The sequence below is a fragment of the Periplaneta americana genome, chromosome 2 (genome assembly GCF_040183065.1).
Source record: "Periplaneta americana isolate PAMFEO1 chromosome 2, P.americana_PAMFEO1_priV1, whole genome shotgun sequence".
Taxonomy (NCBI): Eukaryota; Metazoa; Arthropoda; class Insecta; order Blattodea; family Blattidae; genus Periplaneta; species Periplaneta americana.
The window spans coordinates 29,847,184-29,870,953 of NC_091118.1; the positions used below are offsets into that span (position 1 = coordinate 29,847,184).

Sequence of the window (23,770 nt, forward strand, 5' to 3'; positions counted from 1 at the left end):
TTCTCAGTTCTCCGCTACAGCGTGGTAGGGGCTCGGTGTAAATAGGGACTTCCATGAAAGCAATACTAGGGAAACGACCATTTTTCTATTAATTCATCCTGGACCTCTCGCATGTAATGTTGGTAAATAGCAGATTAGAGGGGCTCTAAAAATGTTATGGTGGCTCACCAGTGAGGCAAAAATTTCACCAGTCAGCATGGTGGAATTACAGAAGAGCAATTAAAATGTATTATTTTTTTTAATTCAAGTAAAAATTAATTAGACCTAGTAACAAGAAGGGAGCCACCGGCGTAGCTCAAGCGGTAGCGTGTTTGACTACTGATCCGGAGTTGCGCTCAGGCGTGGGTTCGATTCCCGCTTGGGCTGATTACCTAGCATGGGTTTTTCTCAGGTTTTCTCAACCATAAGGCGAATGTGTGGTAACGTATGGCGAATTCTCGACCTCATCTCGGCAAATACCATGTCATCACCAATTCCGACATTAAATAACCAAGTAGTTGATACAGTGTTGTTAAATAACCAGAAGAAGGGGAACTACAACAGCGCACTAGAATATTCTGGCAAGCATCAGAAGATTTTTATTTTGAAAGTATTGGTACCTGCAAACTAAAGCCACGTGTTTATCATTATATACATATCACAAAAGCCAGTTAAACTAAAGAAAATTTTGCCTCCTTGGATGTAGCTTTCCTGGAGAATTACCACCAATATTTATCTATATTGTAGTCTAAATAATTGTGGAATGTGTGAATAAAATGGAAGGTGAGGCTAGAATTATTAAGGTTAATGTAACAATGCAGGCCTACAAATATCTCTTTGTTCAACCACATCTATCACCACCTTTATTATATATGCTGCCAAATGAAAATTATGTAATACTTACTTACTTACTGGCTTTTAAGGAACCCGGAGGTTCATTGCCGCCCTCACATAAGCCCGCCATTGGTCCCTATCCTGAGCAAGATTAATCCATTCTCTACCATCATATCCTACCTCCCTCAAATCCATTTTAATATTATCTTCTCATCTACGTCTCGGCCTCCCCAAAGGTCTTTTGCCCTTCGGCCTCCCAACTAACATTTTATATGCATTTCTGGATTCGCCCATACGTGCTACATGTCCTGCCCATCTCAAACGTCTGGATTTTATGGTCCTAATTATGTCAGGTGAAGTATAAAATGCGTGCAGCTCTGTGTTGTGTAACTTTCTCCATTCTCCTGTAACTTCATCCCTCTTAGCCCCAAATATTTTCCTAAGAACCTTATTCTCAAACACCTTTAATCTCTGTTCCTCTCTCTAAGTGAGAGGCCAAGTTTCACAACCATACAGAACAACCGGTAATATAACTGTTTTATAAATTCTAACTTTCAGATTTTTTGACAGAAGACTAGATGACAAAAGCTTCTCAACCGAATAATAACAGGCATTTCCCATATTTACCCATCACCGTAAAAAACAGCTTGTTACGAAACCTAACAGTAAGCCTCGGAATGGGACTGATTCTCCGGCACGACCACAGATAGATCACATCTTGATAGATAAAAGAAGGCACACTAATAGTAGACATTCGAACTTTCAAGGGGGCAGACTGTAATATTCTGACCATTATTTGGTAATTGGAGAATTAAGAGAAAGACTATCAGTAGCCAAGCGAGTAGAGCAACAAGCTAATATTAGTAGATTCAGTATTCTGAAATTAAAGAACGAGGAAACTTAGCAACGTTATCAGGTTGATATTTCAAATAGGTTTGCTGCTTTAGCAACTGCTGACGAAGCTGAGGAAGAGTTAGATGTTAATAGCGTGTGGGACAATATCCGAGATAATATCAAAATTGCAGCTGAGCAGAGCATAGGTTATAATGAAACTAAGAAAAAGAAAATTATATAATATTGGTAATATTTAAATTAAATATTTTTATTTTTAAATTCCGCAAATAATCTCAACTAATGTGTCTGATTTCAGTATATGTTTTTTTTTTTTCTGAGTAAGTTCTGTTTTTTCTCTGCACTGTCAATGGACCCATAAGATCACATTCTCCAATATTAATTATTCAAAACAGTTGATTGCTCGAAATCGCCTCTAATCACTGGATCACTCTTAAAATCAGCGTGATCGAAAATTAGCTGTCACTGCTTCACCGGTGAATGAAAAAACACGTTTTACCCCATCTCTAGTGTGAATAGGGTGCTCTCACTTCTGCAATATTCTTGTCACTACATTGATCAGCAGCGTGAGGATCATGTATGCCGTGGTTGCAATATTGTTGATTGTTTTTGTGTAGTTCTGTGTACATCTTTTCGCAGCTTGGAATTGCATTTATTGTATTTAATTAAGCTGTAAAAGAGGCTTTACTTTACACTTTTCGTTGTGTAAGCGTCAAGTACGTTTGATGATCGACTATATGTAGTGCGAAGAGGCTGAACAGTCTGCCGATCCAGAGGTTACGAGAGGAGTCAATTGACACGGGCATTCTCAATTACCCATATTATCGAGTTTAGAAGTTGTAGTAGTAAATCGGTTTATTAAAACAGTGGTTATATGAAACGCTAACACGTTGTGACGTTTTTGCCATCCTTGAAAGATAAGGTGTTAAGAATTACTTACGAAAGCATAAAATTCTCGTAACACGAAAAAACAAACCTAACCTATTAAACTGCTATCATGTAGGTTAAGAAGCTAATTACCGAAGAAAGTTTTTTATATAGAATATATCAATTTCTGTATTTCTGCCAAACGACTGCGTGCCTAATAGTAATCTACTGACACTTCTGAACTTGTTTCATCACATCATTATGTCAGTACCGTCATTTCCCATAATTATGGTCCTGGAACACAACTATTCAAAGAACATTGTAGAAGTAACATAGATCGTTCGAAGATAGCTGCAGAGACTTGACTTCAAACTACAGTACAGCAAAAATATAGATAAATGAGGTACTACGTTATGGAGTACAAAATTTGAATGGACCATAGTTGTGTTCCAGGACCATAGTTACGGGAAATGACGGTACTTAATTTTATACATAGTAAGCAGACAAGAAATTGTATTCTTTCGTCAATTGAAAGACTTAAAAATGTGCTTTTGTCATTCTAAATTAGTATTTAAAAGTACCTCAGTAGCCTGTTTTTATAAGGTTGACTTTTTTTTACGTAATATGGAAAAAAAACTCAACAAAAATCGATTTCGAGATTGAACACATATTTTTAGCATCCTTGACTGTGAAAAACTTGGTTTTGGGCGTGCTATCTATGTACAGCAAGTCTAATTATGCTGAACAATTTCACGAATTTTATTCTGTGTTATCTATTTTACAATGATCAACATGGTTACTAGCTACTTATACGATATTCAGAATTTTGTCAGACAATATTTTTAATTGTACACACCCTGTAAATTCTCTTCTGAGATGTGTAGTTTACGCAACCTAAACCATTATTTCTGTGACATATTTAGGCTTTCGGGTTTTTTGGGTTTTTATTACCATCATAATGTCTAAACTTTACTTAATATGTACATGAGCACCATCGAACCAAGTACCTATAGTATTAGTGGCTGCAAAAACAAACTTTTATCTGTCACCTGTACATTCTGTTTCGATCTAACTTCTAGCGACACCGTATCTTTTACGCCGCAAATAATGTTTTTTTTTTTCTATGAAATTAAATTCCCTGAGCAAACTTAATTGCAGCACAGTCTAGTATATACAGTCACGAAGCTTGAGTTGCGAGGATGCTAGGAACAATAGACTGTGCCGGTACTATTTCGCTATTTATCTGTAATGAGGCGATATTAGCGATCCTAGTGGTTAGCAACTATCTATGGATGCATATTTACTACGTATTGAGCTTCGTGATTGTATATACTAGACTGTGATTGCAGTTTGTGGATTATGTAATACTGTATTTCCTAACTGAAACTGCATAAGCTCAATACTTAACACTTTGCTCTGAAGTGGACGTCATGACTGATCGATTCTACATATAGCATTTCTTCATTCATATTCATATTGACAATTAAATTATAAAGTTCTGTAGTGTTGTCTACCGTTTACACAGTGAAAGTACGATTCATGTGTCATTAAATTGAAATACGATTTACGAAATATACCAATACAACATATTTTATATATTTTTTACTTGGTTATTTAACGACACTGTATCAACTATTTGGTTATTTACCGTCCGTGGAATTGGTGATAGCGAGATAGTACTTGGCGAGATGAGGCCGAGGATTGGCCATAGATTACCTAACATTCGCCTTATGGTTGAGGAGAATCTCGGGGAAAACGCAACCAGGTAATCGTCCCAAGCGGAAACCGAACCCACGCCATAGCGCAACTCCGAATCAGCAGGCAAACGCGCTACCGCCTGAGCTACGCAGGTGACGTAATAATAGGTCATACAATAAAATAATATATGAAAGAATAGTAATTAAACATGCATCGAATTTACATCAAAGTAAATGTAATTTTAATTCAAATTGAAATTGTAAGAAATATAAAATAATTTATTAAAGGGAAATATTCGAGGAAAAGCATTAAAAGAACATAAAGTTTAAAGAAGACATTTCTGTTGATTACGTCATCCCTCCCAAACCCTGAACTCGAGCTTTTGAAAAATTTCTCTTGAGCAACGTCAATTTACACATAGTCAATATCTACGATATACTAGTCGAATTGTTAGGTAATGATTCACATGGTGTATAATAATTTCCTTCAGGGAAAAATTCATGTGTTGTAATTTGGAATCGAAACCGGAACCTCATTAAGTGTAGCCGGGAGCTCTGACCAAAAGACCATGAAACTTGTCTCACTAAGAGACGTAATTGGTGTCTATTTGACATTAAAAACGCGCAGTTAAGTCCCATTCTAAGTTAAATCATAAATTTTCTTTTATTTTACTTCTTCTCTCTTTTATTACGTAGAAAAATGATAAAAATTATAAATGAATTTATATATATATATATATATATATATATTATATACACTGCATAATAAATTATACTTTTTGTTGCAATTTCAACAATTATTGTCTTTACCCTGCCCATGGGAGGGAGTTAAAGTGAAGTAAACAAATCACTGAACATCGCTCTAATCTAATTTAAAAGCATTTTTGAAGTGAATAAGTGTATAAGTTCGGTCCAGTACTAGAATTCCATCCCATAAAGTTAACTGACACATTTTCAGGCGGATTTTGTCACGCCTATAATTTCTGAACTACACGACATATTCAAATGAAGTAAAGAACGATCGAGTACACCAATGTGGCTGACCGTGAAATGGATGGGGCCGGGTTCAAATTTTATTTGGAACAAGTTACCTCGTTGGAGGTTTTTCCGGGATTTTCCCTCAACCAATTGAAACAGAATTGCTGAGCAACTTTCGGCGTTGGACCTCGGACTCATTTTTCCATCATTAATTCACATATCATCATCATCCATACCATTGTCCACACCTGTGGAGTAACGGTCAGCGCGTCTGGCCGCGAAACCAGGTGGCCCGGGTTCGAATCCCGGTCGGGGCAAGTTACCTGGTTGAGGTTTTTTCCGGGGTTTTCCCTCAACCCATTACGAGCAAATGCTGGGTAACTTTCGGTGCTGGACCCCGGACTCATTTCACCGGCATTATCACCTTCATTTCATTCAGACGCTAAATAACCTAGATGTTGATACAGCGTCGTAAAATAACCCAATAAAATAAAAAAAAATCCATACCATTACTAGGGTTAAGTTCACGGTGCAGTGTGCTGTACTTGTACAAGAGCACAGCCATTCGGCTACCTAATCATTCATAGAATGGGAATGGTAAGCACAATAAGCCTCAGGCTGCAGTGTAAGCCTTCGGGTCCCTCTTCTGAACAAGAGAAAAAAAACGATCGACAGACGGAGTATCAATGTATCCAATGTGGCCTTGAGTTGAAGTGGGTGACGTCATCTAGCGATACGCGGGAGAGGGGAAGTTGAGGCACAAATAGGCGGAAACCAAAGCAGTGTAACTCGATAATATGAAGCGATAGAACGTTCGCAGTGATATTAAACGATTCGTAACGAACCAGGCTACAATCTCAATTGAGCAACAATCAGCATTTGACAAGTTAAATTGGAAAAATTCGCGAGTGAAGTTGAGTGAAAAGAGAAAATTCACAGTGTCGAAGCATAAGCAGCTCAAATTGGAGCGGCGCGTATAATGTCTTACATTAAACATTTCATTCCAAGATATATATTCACATATAAAACTTGCGGCTATGTCTGTGATACAGCCTAATTGTTTTTCTTTTTGTTTTTTTAATTATTACTGTTCGTTATTCACCCATATGAAACCAGTTGTATAGGCCAATATTTACCGGCAGAGTCGTTGCCCAGGGTGAGATGATGGTGGAGATTTGTTGGGATGCCACAGGGGAACCGGAGCCCTCAGAGAAAAGCCATGTGTTAACTGGACCACAGGCTTGCCCAACACAAGTTATAAATCGGAAGTATGCTCGGGATCGAACCCATGTTCAGAGGATTATGAGTCCAGTGCTCTAGCCACTGGACCACCGTGGCAGCTACTTAAAACTAAGTTAAATCTTTGCAAAACATAATATATTTTAAGGAAAAGCTTTCAAAAGTTGTATTTCAATCTGTAAATCCACATTTTACTCTCTTATATTATGGTATTATTTTCATTTCGTATTGTCTCAATTTAGGCTTGTTTGGGAAAGAAACTGAACATAGACTCATTTCGGCAAATGTTATTACTCCCTTCATAAATTGCTTAGTTCCAAACTCCTTTCTAGATTATCAAAATTAAGATGCTATAAAACAATAATCCTATCAACTCTCCTTTAAAAAAAAAAAAAAAAAAAAAATCCCTTTTTACTTTTGAGAAAATTTTGGTCCCATCAAGAAAATAACATAGAGAATTTTGAAGAACAGGGAACTAAGGGATATTTATAAAGATCCGGACATAATAGTCTTAATAAAAAGTCGAGGACTACATTGGCTTGGACATGATCTGCAGCGTGATGAAGACTCTCTTCTACGGAAAGCTTTCGTCTATTCTCCAAGATGTACGAGATCTCTTGGCAGACCTCGTCTCCGTTGGCAGGACCAAGTATATGATAATCTTTGTACAGTGAGAGGACGACAAGAAGATGCAGAGAACAGAGACGAATGGCAATATATCGTGAATGAGACTAAAAACCTCTTAGGTTTTGAAATGCTCTAAATTGATTGATTGATTGATTGGTCTCAATTTTGCTACTAATTTGTAATATGTTAGTATTTTGTTCTTTTCACTTTTTGTTAAATTTCATTGCTTGTGTATTTTGTGGCTTGGTGGAGTGTAAGAGAAGGCCCAACGGCTTAACTCCGTCAGTATAAATAAATAAAATAAAGTGGAACATGGATTACCACATTAGTTGAGTACTAGCAGGCTGGGCTTATAAGCCAGGAGTTCAGGGTTTTAATCCCAATTGATCCACTCTGAATTTATAATTTGTGTTGGGCAAGTCTGGTCCGTGGTCCAGGTAACACAGAGGTTTTGTCTGGGTACTCCAGTTTCCCCATGACATTCCAACAATTCTCCATCATTATCATTCATTACGAGTCCCTGATGATATATATTAGATTGGCCATTCCCATGTTATGAAATGGCAACATATAAAAGACAACAATCACCAGGATCTTCTCTGTCGAAAATGAATTTTTTAGTAATGACCGCTAGGTGGAAGTACGGTTGCAAACTATTACCACAGTCTAGTATATACAGTCACGAAGCTCAATACGTAGTAAATATGCATCCATAGATAGTTGCTAACCACTAGGATCGCTACTATCGCCTCATCACAGACAATGCGAAATAGTACCGGCACAGTCTATTGTTCCCAGTACCCTCACAACTCAAGCTTCGTGACTGTGTATACTAGACTGTGCTATTACTCCATGAAATTCCATCAGGATTATAACATGACTTCTTTTGTAGTTGCTAGATGGCAGCATAGTGAAATTGATAAAAGTTATTGTCTTGAAAGTGCATTAGGTTATATTTGATCAGGGATAATGTGGCTCCACTGCCTGTGGTGCACTCTGAATAGTCTCTGATGAACTAAGTAGGCCTAGTCTATGTTTCTCAGCACTAGCGACATCTATGAGTCCATTCATAGATTTGAGGTGAATAACGAAAAGTTTTCCATTTTCATTAAACACAACAAATTATCACATAAAATTTTATACCATACATACAGATGTATTTCAAAATGCACGAAAATGATCAAAATGATGAAGTAAATATAATATACCTGAGATAACTAAGATATTTGGTACATGCAATGTGACAGCTAATAGTTGAAATTTAATATTGAATATGTTGTTGTTGTTGTTGTTGTTGTTGTTTTCTAATGCCAGGCATTTGACAATAAAGTCATTTGACTTCTTGCACTCCAATATTTTTCATATTGGATATAATGTAAACTAGTGAAGTCTCAGTACTCTGCTTTAGTGTATGTCACTAATAGGCTAGTTATGTAAACGTGCATTGAAAAGTTTCAGTCTATGATCACTCTGTGACATAGACAAAATGACCAAAACCTCTTTTCCAATGTCAGGAATGTTGAAAACTTTATTTCAGCGAATATCTCGAAATTGTCTTCTTGCAGAATTTTTATATTAATCTAAAGATAAAGTAAGACAGAGTAATACTATAATTTAAAATTTGTTTAAAGAAATTATTATGTTGTAATGTATTTAAAAAAAAAAAAACAAAAAAATTTCACCCAAGACATGATATTTTTATACTTTAAAGTGAATCATTATTTTGTGTTTATATAGGATGATTGTGCATCTATAGTGGAGAGGGACGTGACTGAAGATGGATGTAATCAAAATTGAGCCTGATTCAGACAATGAGGTAGACCCATTGTCGTCATCAAGTGGCACCCAGGTTACTCCTGCAGAAGACGTAGTCTTACCTCTGTCTATTCTTGTTGCAAAGGTTGAAAAATTTGAAACCGAAGTAAGTAACAGTATCATATGCTTAATATTAATACAGTTTGTTGGGGAAAGAAATTGCCTCACAACTCCTATACATACTGCACACTTCCTCAAGTTCAACAGCAGTAAATGGAAAGTCCAGAAGCTTATTCTTATGGATTAAGGGGAGTTAGTCATTATCGCATGCAAAATAATGGTAAAAATAGCCTATCTTCTAGCAGTCATAAATATAATAGTCTACTATTTATCAGTGGTTTTTCATTTTTGTTAGCTATGTGTGTATACATATTAAGCTTTAAAATGAAAAAGAATGGTGACTCTAGAGTAAATCTGTATCCTTAAATTAATTTTTTTAATTAAGCACAATTTTTTTTATAAATTCACTACATGTCTGTGATTAGGTACACTCTATTCACTTATTATAACACATATAGAATTGAAAATTTAACCACTTACTGCTAATAGATACTAAAACATATCCTACTAAAATTATACATATATCTGTAATATTATGGGCATAGGGCTTATAGTAATCATCACCGTCAATAAATTAAAAAAAAATTGTAGATTAGTATAAGCTCTATGCCAATAATATTACAGATATTTTAATAATTTTAGTAGGGTATGTTTTGGTATCTGTTAGCAGTAAGTGGCCAAAATTTTAATTCAATGTGTGCTATGATAAGTGAATAGAGTGTACCTAATCACAGGTATGTAGTGAATTTATATAAAACATATGTTTAAATTCAAAAATTAATTTAAGGGTAAGATTTACACTAGACTAACAATTCTTTTTTCATTTTAAAGTTTAATGTGTATGCATATATCACTAAAAAAAATGAAATAGCTGTGATAAATAGTATTACATTTATGACTGATTGAAGATAAGCTATTTTTACCATTACTTTGCATGCGATAACGTCCAATTCCCCTTAAGTCCCAATGAAAGTTCCCCATGTTTCTGTCAGTTGATCAGCAGCTGCAAATGTTACCCATCTTGTGTGATGTGTAATTCACAACACATCATTCCTAATATGAATATGAACAAAATCCGTCCAATAATTTGTTAATGTTACTTGACCCATTCCGAATTTAATGTTTTTAGAATTGATCAAATTTATAAATACTCTTTACTGAAATTCTGTCATAAAAATCGAATGAAATTTGTAACTCAACTTGATTATAATACATGATGAAATGAAATTCTTACTTTAGTTGAAACTAAATGCTTCACATCTGCTGCTTTACTACACAGTACAAATTATGATCCACATCTGTATAATTCGATAATAAAATTTCATCCAGAATTGACTACTTTAAGCAACAAAATTTCCAAATCCAGATTTAAACAACTCATATGACAGACTTCCCTAGTTTATATGTACCATGTATTGTAAAGGAAGTTTAATTCTTCCCTAAGTATGTTATTTCTTCCAGTCTTACCTTCATTACTATAGCAACATGATTTGCTACTAATTACACTTAATCCATCACCAATCTCAACATCATCTCTTTTTTCACTCTGAAATTATGATATAAACTATCTCACTTATTACTAGTATTATTGTTATTAACTTTATTATTACCATTTTCATGTAGCTTACTTCATAAGTATCTTATCCTGGTGTTTAAATGTTAATCTACAAAGTATGTAGGCCTATATTTTTGTGATTTATGTACCGGTATGTAAGAATTTGATCCTAGTATCACAATTTTAAATTTTATTTTAGAAACAATAGAGACATATTTTTGTGAATTATGTAAAATTTTGTGTCACTCTCAAGTTATTTTATCAAAACATAACTGTTCCCGAAACATTAACTTTGCTCTTTCAGGGTACTTTCATGTAACATTTTATGTTTAATATGTTATTATTAAATAAATAAATAGAATAAAATAAAATACTGTTTATAAAACCTTAAAAGTTGATTCTTTCCTCTTTAAATGTTAATTAACGATATGAAATTTATGCATCCATTTGTATTGTTGACATTATTTACTTTCTTTGTAATGTTGGTATCTTGTTAGCACTTATAAATGATCTCCTAAATATACGAGGATCATTTCATAAGTCATGGCAACTATAACATATCAGCCAATAAAGCTGCAGGAATAGAAATTCACTATATGCGATTGAAGGTCACTGGAATGTGCTTCGCAATGCTAATACCAATTTGGGCCCGGGTAAGGGAGATTGAAAGACACGTAAATAGAAATCATTGTTTTATTATACACAAAAGGAAACAAAGTACATTACTCACAGCTAACACACTTCAAAACAATCCCCCAAGGCTTTCACACATCTTTGTCAATGACGATGCAGGCGTTGAATACCATCGGCTCTGTGCGATTCGCCTATGTGTACCACTTTTCATCAAAACGCTGTTAAGATGACCTCTCTATTTGCAAACCACTTCCCACGCAGCGGGTTCTTCAATTGCGGAATGAGATCAAACTTGCATGGCTTGAGATCAGGCGAGTAGGAAGGGTATTCCAAGATCTCCCATCTCCATCGCTGCAAAAGGTTCCTGACAAGAGCTGCATGGAGGATTATGGCATTGTCCAGCAGTGCTCAGAATGACACTGACGAGCATTTCTGCCACGAAGAACTGCAATATTCACATATGACTGCTGTTCAATTTTACCTGAGAGGATAAAAAGAAAGGAGGGAGTACTCCAAAGCAAATATGCTTGAAATCGGTGCGACGGATATGACGTCAAACTACACCTTTTACACCCCATAATCCACCGCAAAATACCGCCAATTGCCAAATATTAAATTGCTACTGTCGGTTTTGCTCATATGTGAACGGATTAGAAAGAATGTGGAGGTAACAGGACTACTAGCAGATTTTATATCAATATATATTTCACTGTATATTTATTAAAAGTGTTACGGTTGTGACATGGACTGAACACTTCATTTCCACATTCTTTCTCTTATCAAGGATGTTGGCATTCCTTCATATGTTAAAGCATAGTGGGACATATCAACGGACATATTCTACAGTTGAGCCGAACATAATATTAGCTTATTTATAAAAAAAAATTAACTCCTGCTGAACTTGACTACACTTTTGAAATATTCACAACAACACAAAACAATTTGTAATCGTAATAATATGAACAAAACAACTGATAAACACACCGGAAAAAGAGATGAACTATGGGTAATTTGGCGGCCATACTAGTACACCTTTTTGGTTCCATTGTTTCAAGCTTATGGCCCGGGGTTGAACTTTACTTACGTCCATCTTTAAACAGTCTGTAGCATATTAACTTTTGCGTGTGTTTTCAACTAGCCACAAAGGCACACAGACACAATCTGGCAGTGGCATTCCATACAGTGTACAACAGGTTTTCAAACGTATTTACTGAACTAACCACATTTTCGGTTATTCGGAAGATATAACATAGTTGCCATGACTTATGAAATGACCCTCGTATATGTAACTATGTGATGAAAATATTTAATGTATTTTACTTCCCCTAGGAAAATGATCCAGCTGAACCCTGTGCCAGTACAGCTGTAGGGGTTGAAACTTATCTGGAGGAACTGCAAGACTGGAAAGATATTAAAAAAGCTGAAGATGTTTGTGAAGAGAATGATGCTGAAGCCAGTGAAGGCGAAACGCCAAGTCAAGTTTCTTTCGAGTTCGCCGATGTTGGTAAAGTGAAACAAGAAGTAATAGAAGAAGATGAGGAAGAGGATTTATCAGTCAAAAATGAAGAAGAACGTAAAGATTGCAAGAAAGAAGAAGAGGGGAAGAAGGAAAGTGATGCCAACAAGGTCGATGATGATGACGATAAAGTTGACTTGGGGTTTGTATTTTTGCTGAGTCTTTTTTTACTGCTTCAAATAATGTTTTCTGTTTTGTGTTACATGCTTACATTCTTTAAGTTTCAGCACAGTACTCTAACTTCATCATCATTATTATCTCCTAGCAGGAACACAGGACATGCACAAACTGTCTCCATCATATTCTTTTCTGTTCAGCTTTTTCACCACCTTCCATGTTTTCACTACCTTCGTAATTTCCTCAAAAACTGTTCGTCTCCATGTTTTCTTATCTTCCTCTTCCCCTGTTCCCTTGAGGATTCCAGTCTAAAGGCATCTTTTCAATAGAGTTATCGCCTTTTCGTAGGGTATCTCCTATCCCAGCAGTTCTCGACGTATGGTACACATACCACTGGTGGTACATGATCCACTGCTGGGTGGTACTTAAAGTTTGAGATAAAAATATATATACACTAGTGGCTTGTGCAGCAAATGCTGCAAACTAAGTAAATTAGACATTCAAATAAAAATTTTTCAGATTTATTTTCAATAAAGAAACCAGACATTATGAAAGTTATTGTCTTCCATAATAATGAAACATACGCCCTCTGAATGTTTTTTTATGCCAAATACTTTTTCTTGAACCTATCCACCTTCAGTTTTTGAGTGTCAACGTGAAAACGCAAATAACAATGTCAGGATGGTCAGTGGGTTTTTCATGTGGGACTAAATAATAGCTAATTCAGGTCATTGTGAATTGTATGCGAAAGTTACAAAAAATATCAGGTTTGCTATGCTTTCGAACAATAAACATATCATCTTGGTATACCTGCTACGTGGATAGCTTGAAATGTAGAGGATAAAATCATTTCATCCTGCTAAGAGATCTTGCTGAAATGATCGGGAGGCTACAACATTTTTTAGGTCTCTTATTTTATCAGTAAGTTCCTTAGGAACTGTAATTTTTACACTCTCTCGAGCCAATACTGAAGAGAATGACGCATATAAATATCTACACCACACTGCCATTAAGTATATGAAAAAGACCCAATCCCACTTGATTAATAACTATAAAAATATTTCATTTTTAATAACAATATTATTATCTTACGTAAGTTTTGTAGTTATATACTTCATAGCCGCCATTCAGTAAATTTTAGAAATGAAGATCTAATTTCATATATTCTCTACATCTACTTATATAACCCCAAAAGTTTCACTTTCATATCATCAATATAGCATTAATACGTATAATTAAAGAAAAATAGTCGCATCATGGCATTAATTATAATAATATTTAATTTCTAATAGTAATAATGTCATCAGACTGTCTCAAGTTATGTAGATTTTAATATCCAATACACAGCTGTACTCATAAAATTACACACCGCAGAATCAGACCTGTAAGTTATTTTCAGTAAGCCTTGAAGTTTTTAATAACCAATTGAATTTGAGTTCTAAATATGTCAGCAATCCTGCAGGTCATGGCCTTCGTGTAATAGCCTATTGTTTATTGTAGGCTAGTGTATGTTTTGTTTTATTCTGAAATGATGCAATTAGTTTTCAAAACTGACGAAAGATGGATTTTGGAAAATATGAAAATTATGTAGGAAAACTAATGCTTCACTGAAAGTTACTATTTTTCTGAAAAACTTCGGGTTCTGAGCTTCAAAATGAGGGGTCATTTATTAAAATCCATTCAGCCGTTTTCCCGTAATTTCCATTACCAGTTCAAATTATATATATATAGATATATATATTTTTTACTACTAGTGGGTACTTGACATACGTCATTCACTCATATGAACCAGTTATGTACACCAATTTACCGACAGAGTCATTGCCCAGGGTGCGCCATAGAAGGTTGGTGTATGCTACACCTGCGATGAGATAAGATGATTATGGAGATTTATTGGCATGACACAGGGGAACCGGAGTTCCCAGAGAAAACCCCTGTGTTACCTGGACCATGGACTTTCCCAACACAAGTTATAAATCGGGAGTACATTGGGGATCGAACCCAGGTTCACAGGATTATAAGTCCAGCGCTCTAGTCACTAGAACACTGTGATGGCCGAAATATAAATTATAGTAAAATATAAACACGCATGTTTTCTGTATATTTTATGAAACACTCCATTAAGTAAATTCAAATAGTAGGTTAACTGTTTCTAATTGAAATAGAAAGTGAAAATAAAATGGGATGTCAAGGCTAATCCTTAAATAACACTACCAGATATGACAAAAAATCATGGTTTGTCAACTACATCATTAAGGGGAATAATGAAGAAGAGAAACAATTTTTCAGTACCGAGTTTCAGTGTGGTTCTGGTTCAATCAAATAGAAAAACATTTGTGTCTCACCATTTGAAGAGTCAGAAAATATTATAATTAAATATATTGTAAATAACAATTGTAGACCTAATCAAGTAATTATAATGTTTGGTATATAACACATGTTATTACTAGTTATTTAGTCTTTCCTTCTCATTTTATGTAAACTTCCTTTCAAAGGAAAACTCCTATTTAAGGGAAAAAAAAGTAATCCCTCAGAGAATCGTTAAAAAGGGGTTCTACTGTAATATTCTAATTATTGTTATTAATAGTAATAATAATAATAATAATAATAATAATAATAATAATAATATTTATTGAATATTGAGAGCATAAATCTTTCATGTTCAGAGTGTTTCCATATTATGAGAAAGTACATATCGTCGTCCCCTTCAAGGCATCATCATCACCATCTTCATCTCATGTATTAGGCCTGGTGGCCTGTTACGGTCTCGTGCCATTGTTTGAGTGGTCTTCCTAAAGATCTCTTTCCTCTTGGATGGTAATTCAAAATCTGACGAGGGATGCGGGATCGATCCATATGCTGCTGCCAATTATTTCTATATGTAGTTATATGGTCCATAACCAAAGAGATTTGAAGTTCTTGAAGGATATCCACATTTTTCTTTTTGCCTAACTTTGTGTATTCAGCTGTTCTTCTCATGACTTCATTTCGCTAGCTGTTATTCTGCTTATGTCTCTTTTACATATACGTAGTCCAAGCTTCGCTCACATAGGTAAGCATTGGTCTCACTAAGGTTTTATAAGCTCTGATTCTTGTATGTCTTTGCACTAAAGGTGGTTTAAAAACTCTATTAATAGTTCCCATGTACTTATTATAATTTTGAATTTTAAGTGATATATCAATTTCATTGTCATAACTAACATGATATCCTAAGTATTTGAATGAGAAAACTTGTTCAACAATCTTATTATAAACACAGGTTTTGTTACAAACAGGTGATCTTCCTTTAAAAACCATAACAAAAGTTATGACTTTTGCCCCTTCAAGGCAAAGTATCATAAGTGCCACTTTTACCGAAAATTGATAACACAATCTCAAGGGAAAAAATGGAACTCTCTGCATCATAATCCACAGTTAATTCCCGATTTACCACGAAAATCGTCTGTAGCTGCATTTAGATTGGCAACAGGCCATGACTGTTTGGCCAAACACCTGCATAGAATTGGAATATATCAGTCCCCTAACTGCCCATTGTGCAACTCAAACCAAGAAATGGATTTGGAACACCTCAAAACCTGTGCTTCAGTGGCTGGCCATGATAATATCTTTGAAAAATATTGGAGTGCAAGAGGTCAAATGACTTTATTGTCAAACGCCTGGCATTAGAAAACAACAACAACAACAACTTTTACCGGAAATGAGTTATGGTGATTAGGATAAATTTCCCAGCATTGCACATCAATTGTAAAAGATCCATGAGCTGCAAAAATTGCTTTTCTTCTGAGAAGTTGGTTTAAAATTAGACTATCGTATTCACCACCATGTTGGATAAATATCATAACTGTCTCTCCTGTAAAGTTAGCAAAATGGTGCTTACAATACTCTGCCTTGCAGGGAACGATGTTATTGCCATGACTGTCTTTTATTTTTTTTCTCTTCAAGTTTATTCCTTTATGCAGTGTTCTCTTCTTACTAATGTTGCCGCTTTATCTGTTTTTGCAGAGAACTGAAGCAGTATAATCCATACTTCAAGCCAGTTTTGAGAAACGGTCCTTACAGCAGATCCAGCGACGGACAACATATCTGCAAGGTGTGCAACAAGAATTTCGGCGACAGTTTCAACCTGACGATCCATTACCGGATCCACACAGGAGAACGCCCACACGTGTGCAACGAGTGCGGGAAGGGATTCACCCAGTTCAGCAACCTCAAGATCCACAGCCTCGTTCATACAGGAGAGCGGCCCCACTTGTGCAAGGAATGCGGGAGGAGCTTCAGACGGGCCGCCCACCTCCAGAAGCATGCGCTGCTTCACACGGGGCAGAGACCACACATGTGTCCCATCTGCTCCAAGACATTTGTATGCATGACTGATCTGAAGAACCATTCTTTTATACACACTCTGGACAGACCGCATAAGTGCACGATATGCACCAAGGCTTTCGCTACGCCCGCCAGGCTACGAAGACATCAGTATACACATAAGAATGTTATATAAGTTTGGTGGTAGACGTGATTTATACCAGAGTTAAGATAAGAACATAGGTTGGATAAAAAGTAATGCCAACACTGCTGTCACGTGACGATGGTGCGTTTGAGAGCTGCCAGCTGTGTGGACATGAACAAGGACTGTTAGATGAGTTAGTGCAGCCAGCGGCGACAGTACTCTGTCAATCTACTGCAGTGTGTAGAACGTTGACTTTCATAGGGATAGTGCGAGCGCCCTAAGACCATCCTCAGAAAACTAGAGCAACGTTCCTGGATCAAAATTGAAATGGCACGAGGTCATAGTGCACAAGCATGTTTTCAGGGACTGCGTGAAGCATGTGGCGATGCAGCGTTGCCATATCGCACAGTTGCACGATGGGTTAAAGCGTTCCGGGAAGGCCTTGTTGCACTGGTACCAAAGGGAAGGTGACGACTTTCTTGGACGAATCGTCGCTATGGACGAAACCTGGACTCGCTCGTATGAACCAAACTTGAAACGCCAATCAAATGAATGGAAGCATCCCGGTTCTCCTTGTCCAAAGAAAGTGCGCCCTACACAAAGTGCTGTGAAGGAGATGTTCATTGTGGCATATGACATTGATGGGGTAATACTGCACCATGCTGTACCTCCAAGGCAGATGGAAAATGCGGACTACTGGAACATCCACTGTACTCACCTGATATGATCCATGCGATTACGATCTTTTCACCAAAGTGAAAGAACCACTGCTAGGGACCCGGTACAATACCAGAGATGAACTTATCCATGCTTTAGGGTGATCAATACGGAACATCAACAAAGATGGACGCGCTGATGGTGTATGATGCCTTCCAAACATTTGGCAAAAGATAATAAATAAGGGGGTCGACTATATAGAAGGTACGTAAATGTTGTACCCCTGTGAATAAAGCCATGTCAGAAATATCGAACTGTTGCCATTACTTTTTATCCAACCCATGTAATCGTTGTCTTAGTGCAGCCATAGCCTTGAAACTTGAGCTCTCTCGACAGGGTGCAAGGGATGGGAGCATTCTGTACATACCCCATCCTAATAACATCTTTTCTTGCCTCCTGCTTTCAGTCTTGTGTTCATACTTCACATCTGTCTGAATAATTTTATTCTTGCCTTCCTTCTGGCATTGAACATTTCGCTTTGGTTTTCGGTGTTACAGTTCAGCTTCTTATACCATCTTACTGTCATCAATTGCATCAATGTTACAGTAGATATCAGCTTATATGGTAAAGCATTGTTAAATAATTTAGTTTTACAAAATCCAAACTACCGAAGACTTTGTCATCTGTTTGGAAGATGAGAGGAACGTGTGAAGCAAAAGTGGAAACGCCTGCTGAGAGGGGGTAGGGAAATTAGATTACAATCGAAACAAAAATTATAAATAATTATATACTGAAATGCCAGTATAACGAACTCGCAGACATGCTGTAATTATTTTTAAACTGAAATGTTGAATGAAATTGGTCACATTTGCCTCGAAGTTACAGTTTAATGGGTCCAGGGGTCTGTTTCACAAAAGTACAGTAAAACCTCGATTATCTGTCTCTCAATTAACTGATCATCGGATGGTATCTTAATTGCATGTCCCACTACAAACTGCACTTGAATAAGGGGAAACCCTCATGAGGTTTTTGGTGCAAAAATGACACATTATTCCTGGGCATTGTTTTACTTTGGAGATCAAAAAATAATGCTGGAATTCAATTCATTTCAATCTTCTTAATGTATCCAGCTGTTTTCTGACAACATAAAGTCCGTTGTAGTCCACTGTAGTCTTTTCAGTTCTTGTTTTTCATGAGAAATGAGGGGTAATTGCTGGAAGAAAAGTTAAGAAAATATTCACATACTTCTTTAAAAGAACACAAAAATAAGATAACAAACAGAACGTATTATCTGTCGTTTTCGATTAACTGTTCCTCCCATCTCATTCATTATGACGTATAATAGAGGTTCTACAATGGTACAGTACATTACAAATTACAACTGAAAGTTATTGTAAGTTCCGGTGTGGAATTGTATCTTTGTGCATAAAATTATGTACCGGTATAACACTATACATTATTAGTAAAATGTGTACAAGTATATAAAAGTTGCTTCCATTAGTACCTTATGCTTATAATAAGGTTATGTTCATCTCTCTTGTACAGTAGCCTATTTAAGAAACTGTGACAAAATTTTCTAAACTCTGTTATCACATTAACTTATTAACTTGCAATTCTGATAGTTTATAGTGTATTTTCGATACTATTATGTGAAAAAAAGTTTTTTCTCAAGGAAAACTAGTTTTTGGTTCTATATGAATTGCAATAGTAGACTACCAATTTTGGTCAGCATGCTGCGCTAGCAACAGTCTTTTGTTCTTTCATCTCCGTAGCACTAAAACGTTCATTGTACTCAAATTCTGTTTTAAATTGGAAATTCATTCTTTCTTTATAAGCTGTATGATTTCCATTATAATCCCCATCGCTGGTGAAACTAGCACTGAGATAGTTCTGGTGATCTTGGAAGTGAAAGTAGTTGAATTTGTAAGGGATTCTTTGTGGAGATGAATGTGAAAAGTTAAGGATTTTATGGGGAAATATTTTAAGAAAAGGAATTGAAAATGTAGTAAATTACGTGAGAAATGAGAGATGCATGATAATGGAAGTGCAAACGTTGTGGTTTCCAGTGCAGAAAAGGAAAGTAGGGATATAAAACACATGGTACGATGTAATGTGAAGAATGTAAAACTTGCATTAATTCAATAACCACTGAAAAATAGATAATGATGAAATAAACACAGACTTTCTTTAATGTAACTTCGTTTGTATGCTAGCCAGTACTGACAACAACAACAACGACAACAACAAATCACCAAACTTTGAAAATCTTAATATTAATATTTGAGGAGAAAAATTCGCTCCGGCACCGGGGATCAAACCCAGGTCAGACCACTGAGCTATGCCGAATTCAATCCACAGCACCGGATCGAACCTTCCTCCTACAGTATCCCTTTTGTGGCCGACTCCAAGTTGGGCATTTACGTTGACGTTTATATTCCAAGTCAACTGCCATTATACAAGGAGCGCACTCAGCTGAGTGACTAATGGCCGGGATTCCGCAGTAAAGTGCACAGCAATCTGTACAGAATCATGCACTGCTAGCTAGACGAATTTATTAATAAATTTGAAAATCTTGCACATATTCATATATGTAAAGCATAACAAAATCCTAAATTAACCTAATCTGATCTATCACAGATTCGTATATGCAAGGCATAACAAAAACCTAATCTAACCTGTCACAGATTCGTATATGCAAGGCATAACAAAAGCCTAAACTAACTTAACCTGTCATAGATTCGTATATGCAATGCATAGTGTGAGTGTACACTAGATTGAAACTATCGTAATGTTACCAAAATTATGTTGATATGATTGGTAAAAGACAGTTGAAGGTAAGTAAGCAGACCAGGAAGAGAACTACCTCAGCACTAGTTTAACTGACTCTTGTATTAGTTATGTTACTTTATTTTCATTGGTACCGAAAACTGTACAATTGTACATAATATGAACTAATACTAACACTTTTATGGAACTGAACAGCGATAATTTTTCTTGTAATTTGTAAGTATGGAGTAATAAAGTACAATTGTGCAATGTACTTTTATGAAACATAGTCCTCATTATTTATATAAATTACAGGTGTATTTACTTGTAATGTAATTTATCATGCTTCAGTGGAATAGGGCCCAGTATTCATCCATAAACTGTATATTAATATATCACAATTTAAGAAAAATCAAGAATGTTGATGATGTATATTCATTAATCGAATCTGTATGTAGCTTCAACACAACTGCTGTAACAATACAACAAAAAGTCAGATAATCACAGAGTATAGAAACTTTTTTTTTATATGGCCGAAGTACCAAATATATTTAAGAAATGGTCTGGTGTAATATAGTGTAATTTCTAATTGCTTGTACATAAAAGATGTCATTATGTTGAATTTTTTTTTTTACTTAGCAAGATGAATTTTTATTTTCTTACAATGAAATTTTCGTTGTAGTAATATTCATTGAACTGAAATATTTGTAATATATAAAATATAGATAAAGTTACGGGGACCAGAAAATAATTTCGTTAAATTGAAATTTGTATTACTTTGGAATTCGTTATAGTGGCATTTTGCGCATGAACCAGACACATACTAATGTCATGGTGAAACTTGGTGAGTTTATCTTGCTATTCCATCACTAACTTTTTTCCTTTTTGCGAATGGTCTAATAATGTCGATTGGCATTAAAAAAGTGTCAGTTTAATGGTGGACACCCAGTGTACTACAGTGACTAATTTCTTTTAAAAAGCATGTCACCTTCCATATGATCTGTGTTATTTTATTTGCCACATAAAATAGTAAAGAAAATCGCCTGATATTATTTAAATTACATCATCATTGTATATTTTTTATTTCATATAAAAGTCTATTCATTTTTTTAATAAAAATTGTTATATTTCATGTGCAACCTGGATAAATTGACTCGTAGATAATAAATATGAACGAAATCCAACCAATGATTTAGTAAAAATCATTGTACACAGACAGATTAGTGCTAAAATTATTGTATTTCATGTACATCATTCCCCGATATACTGACTTATAGGTACTGAATATGAATGACATCCATCAAATAGCTTAGTAGAAATCGCTGTACACAGACAGACTAGTACTAAAATTATTATATTTCATCTACATCATTCCCTGATAAATTGACTCGTAGATACTGAATATGAACTAAGTCTGTCCAATAGTTTACTAGAAATCACTGTACACAGACAGACTAGTGCTAAAATTATTATATTTTGTGTACATCATTCCCTGATAAATTGACTTGTAAATATTGAATGTAAACAAAATCCGATCAATAGTTTAGTAGAAATCACTGTACATGGACAGACTAGTACTAAAATTATTATATTTCATGTACATCATTCCCTGATAAATTGACTCGTAGATACTGAATATGAACAAAATCCGTCTAATAGTTTAGTAGAAATCGCTGTACACAGACAGACTAGTCCTGAAATTATTATATTTCATTACATCATTCCCTGATAAATTGACTCGTAGATACTGAATATGAACAAGATCTGTCCAATAGTTCAGTAGAAATCGCTGTAGACAGACTAGGTAGTACTAAAATTATTATATTTCATGTACATCATTCCCTGATAAATGGACTCGTAGATACTGAATATGAACAAAATCCGTCCAATAGTTTAGCAGAAATCGCTGTACACAGACAGACTAGTACTAAAATTATTATATTTCATGTACATCATTCCCTGATAAATGGACTCGTAGATACTGAATATGAACAAAATCCGTCCAATAGCTTAGTAGAAATCGCTGTACACAGACAGACTAGTACTAAAATTATTATATTTCATGTACATCATTCCCTGATAAATTGACTCGTAGATACTGAATATGAACAAAATCCATCCAATAGTTTAATAGAAATTGCTGTACACCGACAAACTAGCACTAAAATTATTTTATCTCATGTGCATCCTAGGTAAATTGACTCCTAAATAGTGAATATGAACAAAATCCTACCAATAAATTAAAAGAAAATACTGTATACAATAATAATACCAATCCGTAAGAAAGGGAACAAAAGAAAAGTGACAGCTATAAAGGCATCAGTCTTGTCAAGTGTGTCTACAAAATATATACTGATCATCCTGTCACTGTTATTTATCTTTCAAATTCCTCATCTGGAAACAGAGAATACAATATTCCTACACATACAGCCTTTATTGCTTACATTTAATATGGTCAACTGCAACAAATTATTTGATATTCTAAAAGAAGGTCATATTGGAGAATAAGCGTTGCAATTGAATCACACTTTTCTGAAAGGTAACTAAGTCAAAATTTGCTGCATTTCAGGAGAGCAAAAAAACTTAATTTCATGAATAAATACCACTGTACCACTGCCATACTATAAACATCAACTTGATGCTAGAAATACGGGGAAAAGTTTGACTAAGTTCATTTCTTTGTCAATCATTGCATCCTGAGAGTATTAATCATTTCATCAGTAAAAAATAAAATGGCAAATTTTTACTTAATTACTTTCTAAAACGTGCAATTCAATATAATAATGTCCATAGCAGCAGCAGTAAAAGTCTTACAAGGGTCATTCCGAAAGCAATGCTCCTATTTATTTTCATGGGAACTACAACAGATAGTAATATTAGGTCCTTACACTCCCTGGTGGAGCAAAGGACATCAATGAGAGATCTCCATCGGACACGATGGGCAGCAATAGTCTCGACCTCATTCCACACACTTCCAGTGCTCTCAACCTCTTCTCTCACAGATCTCCTCCATGTGCCTCTTGGGCATCCCACTGTTCGGGCTCCTCCTTGGGGATTCCACTATAATGCCTGTCTTTCAATAGCCTCCCTCATTTTCCTTAACAAATGTCCTATCCACCTCCATTTGCGCC

General features: G+C 35.5%; 1 protein-coding gene across 6 annotated transcripts; it reads left to right on the top strand.

Moving 5' to 3' along the window:
• Positions 1 to 2,219: 2,219 nt before the first annotated feature.
• Positions 2,220 to 21,778, top strand: LOC138691627 (zinc finger protein 892-like). Of its 6 annotated transcripts, none has more exons than XM_069813845.1 (4): positions 2,220 to 2,370; positions 8,811 to 8,994; positions 12,466 to 12,794; positions 16,772 to 21,778. In XM_069813845.1, the coding sequence occupies exons 2-4, from the start codon at positions 8,851 to 8,853 to the stop codon at positions 17,265 to 17,267; spliced, it is 969 nt and encodes a 322-aa protein (XP_069669946.1). In that variant the 5' UTR covers positions 2,220 to 2,370; positions 8,811 to 8,850; the 3' UTR covers positions 17,268 to 21,778. The 6 variants fall into 6 exon arrangements, with proteins under 6 accessions (XP_069669946.1, XP_069669902.1, XP_069669910.1 ...); XM_069813801.1 differs by having other exon boundaries at positions 2,227 to 2,795; XM_069813809.1 differs by having other exon boundaries at positions 2,227 to 2,664.
• Positions 21,779 to 23,770: the final 1,992 nt, after the last annotated feature.